General features: G+C 42.6%; 1 protein-coding gene across 1 annotated transcript; it reads right to left on the reverse strand.

The window, feature by feature from the left end:
* Positions 1-1,938: 1,938 nt before the first annotated feature.
* LOC125743050 (amine sulfotransferase-like) lies at positions 1,939-6,883 on the reverse strand. The gene is made up of 7 exons (XM_049015655.1): positions 6,818-6,883; positions 6,552-6,729; positions 4,518-4,723; positions 3,827-3,953; positions 3,530-3,624; positions 3,084-3,264; positions 1,939-2,547 (listed from the first exon to the last, which is right to left on the reverse strand). The coding sequence occupies exons 2-7, from the start codon at positions 6,715-6,717 to the stop codon at positions 2,420-2,422; spliced, it is 903 nt and encodes a 300-aa protein (XP_048871612.1). The 5' UTR covers positions 6,718-6,729; positions 6,818-6,883; the 3' UTR covers positions 1,939-2,419.
* Between the last annotated feature and the right edge of the window lie 394 nt (positions 6,884-7,277).

Consider the following 7,277-nt stretch of genomic DNA (forward strand, 5'->3'; position numbering starts at 1 on the left):
TTAACCTAAAGTTTTCCATAAAGCAGAATTTCTTCATTAGCTAGGTAACTTAAGCCAAATGTAAACATTGTCCAGAGACGTTGTCACTTACAGGGCTTTGGTTGGACGCTAACAGCTCCACGTGTTTCTTGTTAAGTGTTATTATAGTAGTAAGTAGTCAAACTTAAACTGGATTTATGTTTTACTCTTTTACATTAACACAAGGAAGGATAATAATCTTGCAAAGAAAACAATAATCTTTAAGGTTTGTATAAGAGGATCTTTTTTTTTTAAAAAAAAAAAAAAAAAAAAAAAGCACCACGTCTGAACAAACCCCACGTTTACCAAAACTCTACTGGTTAATAAGTAGGTACTACAAAACAAAGTAAAAAAACAAACCTGAAGCTGAAGAAACCCTAAACGTTAACGGAAAAAAACCCGCGAACCTGAGAGAGAGAGAGCGCCATTCTCTTCTCAGTGTTCTGTCTGTGAGTGAGCAGAGCGGGACACAGCAACACAATAAATCTGTATGTGTGTAGGGGAGGGGCGCTGTGACTAGTCTATCACAGAACGCAGACACAGTCAGCTACCCAATGAGAATTTTTATTCAATCCGAGCACAGATATTGACTCGTATTACTCGTATGATACTCGTACTCGTCAAAAGTGCTTTATCTGTACCGGATACTCGTTTCAGCCGAGTATACGGCTCAACTCTAATAGCTACCTAATGCCTTCTTGAATCAGTCTGCACACGTGCGATTTTGCCCTATTCTGTTCTGTCTTACGAAGTAAACATGCCTTAGCAACGTAACACAAAATAATTAAAAATATACTTTTTGTTTAGAAATATCTGAAGGGTTCCGTGTATGGAGTTTGCATGTTCTCCTTGTTGTCGTGGGGTTCTCTCTGTGTACTCCAGTATCCCCCCCCCACAGTCCCAAAGACATGCCAAAGCTAATTGGAGCTGCCACATTGCCCATAGTTGTGTGTGTGTGGTGAATGGTATGCGAGTACGCCTTGCGATGGGCTGGCGCTCCATCCAACCAGGATAGTCTCTGGACCCCCCCGCGACCATGAATAGGGCAAGCGCTTTGGAAAATGGATGGATGTACGGAAAGTAAAATGAACTTTGTTTTCTAATCATCTGTATTTTTCATTGAAAGGTGCTGTCAGGATTCGCGGGTGTGTGACGGGCATGCGGGCAGGAAGGAACAGGCAGGCAGGCGGAATACGGCAAAAATGGGGATTTCATACGGGGCAGGACAGAACGGAGCAAACAATAGCACTGACATTTACTAACATCAATGACGGACAAAAACCAGGACAAGACGTGGACTCAAATAGATAAGACTGGGCGAAAATAACAAGACACAGCTGGGCAAGATCGGGGAAGCACACGTGGATAATCAGGGGGCGTGGCACACATGAGGATCGGACGAGCCGGGCATGACTGAAATATACCTAATGTTCTCAAAACTATAAAAGCATTTCTCAAAACAATTCATCCACATCGCAAAGTACTATGGATTAGCTGTCTGTACTTACACTAAACAACTCATGTCTCAAATGCAAATAATTCCACCAATGAATTAGTCAGCGCCACCAAAATGAAAAGTACAATATGCATCTTGTTAACCATGAGTCAAAATGCTTAGATGTATTGTTAGTATGTAAACGTAAGCATGCTCCCGAACTGCAAAATTCTGAATGATAGTCGGTCGCATTACGAACTAGAGGACTGATTGGCTGAAGCATCCTCACACGTGGGTTTGAACAGCTGACCTACAGGTTACCCCAGAAACCTGGATACACACCGGCCATTTGTGGATAAGATTGGACAACCCTGCTTTACACTCTAGTATTAAGCCACAAAATGAGGCCAAGTAGATATTTCATCAGAAGCACTATTTTGTGTTACAGAAGATGTTACAACATTCAAACTTTGAACATGTCATAGTAAGGTCCGAAAACTTTTATTCATTTATTAATTTGTTTTTTTTATTTGAAAAGAGCTCTGCCAAGTCTTAGATAGTTCGACCCCTGAATATGGCATGTATTCCTTTGCTGGGGGGTACAGCTGATGAGGAAGATGTTTCTGAATATGAGCAATGTAATGTTATTCTGAACATGTCTAATAATACTGATGAAGGAGACTTGCCCCACATCTGATCTCAATAAACTTGAGCTAGCATTGGAAATTCATTGCAGAGTCTCAAAGCACTTATGTAAATCGCTCTGGCTAAGGGCGTCTGCCAAATCCTGTAAATGTAAATGTAAATGTAAATGATCTGAAATATTAATTTGGGTGGTTAGGGTGACATTTTGTGTTGGGAGTAGGTGGTGTAATCTGTGATAGTCCATTTATATCCATTTTATTTCTTTTTATCTTCTGTGGGACCGCAACTCATGACTCAAGTCACAGTGTCTTCGTGCGCTTGTCACCCGTGCAGCTCATCGACGTCCCAGATGAAGGTTAATGGCACGTCACTCATTTTCTGCTGAAACACTTGGTCAAACTTCTCATTCTGTGCCACTGTCAGTAAATTTTTCCAGTCCCCAATCGTACCTAGATCACAAAAACACAGGCAGTTTGGCGTCCGGAGCAGTACTGCATAGCACCAGCCCGTTAGAGCATCAGACAAAGACGACGTACAGTACGTACCTTTAAGGTTAGTGGTCAAAGTCCCCAAGCGGGCAAAAAGCAAAGCGTGAAAGCTTAATTGCTCCAGTAAAACATGATAGAAATGTATCAAAACTGTAAATTCATTTGGATAGAAATGTCACCTAAGTAAATACATCTCTGCTGACATTAAAAAAAGGTCTGTCACCTTTAACTGGAAGCCATATTTTTCACTGACTTCACAGGACAAGGAAAATAATTCAATTAAATGTATTAAACAACAAAGAAACAAATAAGCAGAAAGGAAAATCAGACCTTTGGAGACCTGATAACCCTGTATCGGGTTCTGTGGTTATGGCTAATATTTTCAGAGAGTTGTAACTCCCTAAGATTACATAAACACTTTACCGTTAGGAAAGGTGCATCACCATAGATGAGTCATTTAACAACAGATTTATCAAAATACACAGCTGTTTCCTCACCTTTGCGGATAAACTTCCCCTTGGCTATGTCCATGATATCAGTAGGCATTGACTCGTAGTTGGCTTTGATGTCATCCTTCATGTTCTTAAAGGTGGATATTTCCACCACCCTGTCGATGGCGGCATCGGACAAGTTCTTCCCCAAGAACTCGCTGATCTTCACAACGTTGGACCTTAGATCCTGTAGGAGACATACAAGTGTGCTGACATGCAAACAAAAATAGTCCACCTGGGGCTAGTAGCCTGTTTCTCTGCCGTTACCTCAACCGCATACAACAAACGTAGCACCATGTTAGAGAAGATGAGGATCAATGGCCTTGGACACATCTGGAAATGACTGGGTTAAGGTCATCATACATATATACTATGTACCGATTTAAAAAACGGACATATACACATAAATTTAAAAAAATCCTTTAACAGAGCACCATGCCCCCTTTCCTCACCTTGATCATCTCCTCATAGCTTAAGAACAGGATGTTGTACTTGTCTCTGTTCTTGTACCAGCCCTTAACATGGTCAAACCAGGAACCACCAATCACTAGGAAGAGCAGTAATAAAGATTATGTATATAGGATTTGAACTGGCGACCTTCTGATGATGAACACAATATCCTAACCCTCAGGGCCCTACAGAACAATGGACACATGTCTGATGCTCGTCCATAATGTCAGAACCAGACCAGGAAGAACCATAGCCAGGAACATCAAGAGCATCATCACAAGGCCCCGAGCAGCACTCACTCCATCCACGGAGAAATCTGTTCATCATTTGGTCCATGTCTTTCTGTTGTTCCAGCTTGATCATTATCTTGGAGAAGTGGAAGTAGGAAGCCATGATGTCTTTGGGATTCCTGGTAACATAAATGACCTGAGAGAAATGGATACGGTTGGCATATGCAATGTCATGCAGCAGGTTACACAGTGTCATACAGCATTGTATAGAAATGTGAAAGACAATTGTTAATCTCTTTTGTGCTTTAGTTTTGCATGGGCTCATTCATTTGTGTGGAGGGGGGTGATGATAAATTTTCCAGTGTTATATGAAGCATGACCACATTTCACTCATCAGCACTGTGGGACATACAGCCTAAAGTTTACAGCCCTGTGTAACATCATATTTATTTGCTTTACAAAGTCCTGTACTCAGAGGCTTAGCTAGAATTCCTGGACCCCTTACAAAATGCCACATTGACCCTCAATTTACTGACTGGGCCCCAAAGGTATATTTTCGGACCCCTGTTATAGGGCTGGGCCCCCCCGGAATCTGCCTGGGCATCCATGTCCCCTCCAACACTCCCGCCTTTATCTGAATTATCAGCTGGATATAGCGGGAAATGTTACACCGGTTATTGGGCCTGGAGTTTACCATCCATTAACTGATGAGATGTTTTTTTCCCTCTATGTCCAGTATTAGCACATCTGGAAATCTCACCTTGACCTTTTTGTTACACAAGCCTCTAGGAACCACTTGCTCCTGGAGGTGGGAACAGAAGAGTCTAGGGGACGGGCGGCTGTTGTAATCCATACTCTTTTGTACGAATTCCAGCCAAGGCATGCGGAAGTACGTGAACTTGTCCACATCGTCCGGAAAGGTGTCGTTAAAGAGCAGGGTAATTATGCGCTGGGTCCACACAGTACCTGCAGGTGATGGTGATATGAAGGGGTCAGATGGTGGGGGAGCGGGAGAGAGGGGTGACAGGCTGAGACAAATACTGGGAGACCAGCACAGATGTCCATTCCAGGCCCACACTGGTTTCGCCATCACTTCTAAAAATGTCAGTTCGACACTGTCACTTGCTGTGTATGTAGTCATCCAACGGTAGAAACACTTTATTCAAAATAATTAAATGGTGGTGGGGAGGTGAGGGCGGCATGGTCAGCGCAACCCGTTTCAGGACCCTAAGCAGTATTTGAGTAACCTAATTGTCATTTTCCTTCCCATTCTGACAGGCTAGTCAGATGGGGGGGGCCCTGGTGGCCACTGGGCCCTAAACAGCTGCTTAGTTTGCTTGTGCCTTGAGTGGGTCCTGGTTGAAGTTTAAAGCTTTGGAGAAGCTTTAAAAGGAAATGTTTAACTTCTTGAGATTCAGAAACTTGTAAATGCCTGAAGGTTAAGGGCATGGAAATGCTCACATTGGAAAGTACCGGATGCATGTTTAATAGTTAAGCTAGCCTGATTATTAGCAATGAGGCAGAATCAAACAGCGTGTCAGAAATGTGTCATATTCATCTGAGGATCATATCATACTTCGAAAGTGAGTCATAGAAAGGGACGAACATGGAAAGTGAGAGAGTCAGGAAGATGTACAGGAGGCAGGAATTCATCAGGTCACATGGTCCACACCACGTGCAGATTCCTCCAGCGGTATTGGCAGTTTTGGGGGATTTTGAAGAATACTGTTAAGGTTTTGGCTACTGGGCCCCAATCAAATAGCACATGCCTGGTGACCGGTCTGTCCCTGTGTCTGCCCCCCGCAGAACAAAGTCCAGAGGTTACAGCTAAGTAAATACTGTCACTTTGAATTAGCACAAAAGTCACAATCATGTATTTTAAGTTTAGCGATTGATACACTGTCAGAAAAAAAGTACTAATTTTTACGTTTGAGGGTTACTTGTCACAGGGACTGTACCCTCAAGGGTCTGCCAATTGTACACTAGCTGTAGGCAAGTGTATTTAAGGTACAGAAGTGGACGCAGGAACATTTTTGTGCCATTGGGGGTATATTAATGTTTATACCTTGGGGAACAAAATTACTGACACTGTATCGACACATAAAGTCAGTGATATTTTCACTAATGTTTGCACAGAAGTAGAGTTACAAATTTTAATGGAATACAAGCTGAAATGATCAGCTCTTAACTCATAAAGTGCAAATATCTTACGGTCACGAATCCAGGCGGGTTTTGCATGCAGGCGAGTGCAGTGCAGGTCAGAACAGAAGTGCGGACGACCCACTAGTAGCTCACGGGACAGAAGGGGTTTATTAAACAAAACAAAACACACCGGGACCACTACAAAAATAAAGGACCATGAGGGGTCAAAACTAAAAGGGTATAAAATATCTAACAAAACCAAATGATCTGCAAAGGGACAAACAACGACTAAGTACAAAATGGAGGCGGCAGGACTTGCATCAAACAGCAAAACCACGACAAACAAAGAACCCACAAACTCAACTCAGGCAAGAACTTGGGCACAAAGAAACCAAATACAAATCACAAGACACAGGAACTAGAAAAACTCATACAATGAAACACTAGGGAACAAAGTACAAAAACAGAGGAGGTGGGATTCAAACACACGAGGAAAGAGGTTTGTAAGGAGCCACATGCTCAACACATTAAGCCATGTGGCTGACAGTAACCAGGGGAAACACAAAGACCGACAGGATGGGCAGCGATGTCTGCTGGCCAAACAGGGAAGGGCCACCAAAGACTGAGACAACGAGCTGACCATGACACTTACCAGATTTCGGGAAGGTGACAAGGAAGACATCGCTGTCTCTGATCTCAAAGTGCTCTAAGCTGTCTATGAACTCCGGAGTAATGGTATAATCCTCGCCTATGGGGAAGGTCATTCCTTTATACTCGAACAGATAGTCATTGAGCGCCTTGTACTCCTGCTGAGCCATTAATGGAAAGTACTGTGGGAAAAGATAGATGTGCAAAATGAAGATGCTACTACTGCAAGTCTCACTCCTGAACTGCACAAATGAAAAAAGTCAAACGTGCCTTAAGCTCCCAGCTGTCTGCTGATGGCTGGACTCTATAAATGACCCGAGAGAGCCTGGCACTGCAGTGATTGCAGGGCACTAAATATCCTAATCTAAATAGACCACAGTTCACGTGATAAATTGTTTAAATAACTGCTATCAGCAAACTGCATTACAAAGTCTGAAAAATGTTCGTGACAGATTTATTACTCTATTTAGTGTGCATACACACACACACAGGCCAACCTGTACTCATATCTTTATGGGAACCATCCATTCATTTCTATGATCCTTAATACCAACTATGACGACCTCCCCTACTGGAAAAAAATGCAGTGTTGTTGCCAATAACACAAAAAAATCGGATGAGATTGAAGTTCCGATTTTGATTTGTCAGGTCATTTTTTTTTTTTAAAGAGCAGTCATGTGAGAACAAACTGCATGTGTTTTGGTCCATCTGGAAGGTGTTCTGTGTTTTT

The sequence above is a fragment of the Brienomyrus brachyistius genome, chromosome 5 (genome assembly GCF_023856365.1).
Source record: "Brienomyrus brachyistius isolate T26 chromosome 5, BBRACH_0.4, whole genome shotgun sequence".
Taxonomy (NCBI): Eukaryota; Metazoa; Chordata; class Actinopteri; order Osteoglossiformes; family Mormyridae; genus Brienomyrus; species Brienomyrus brachyistius.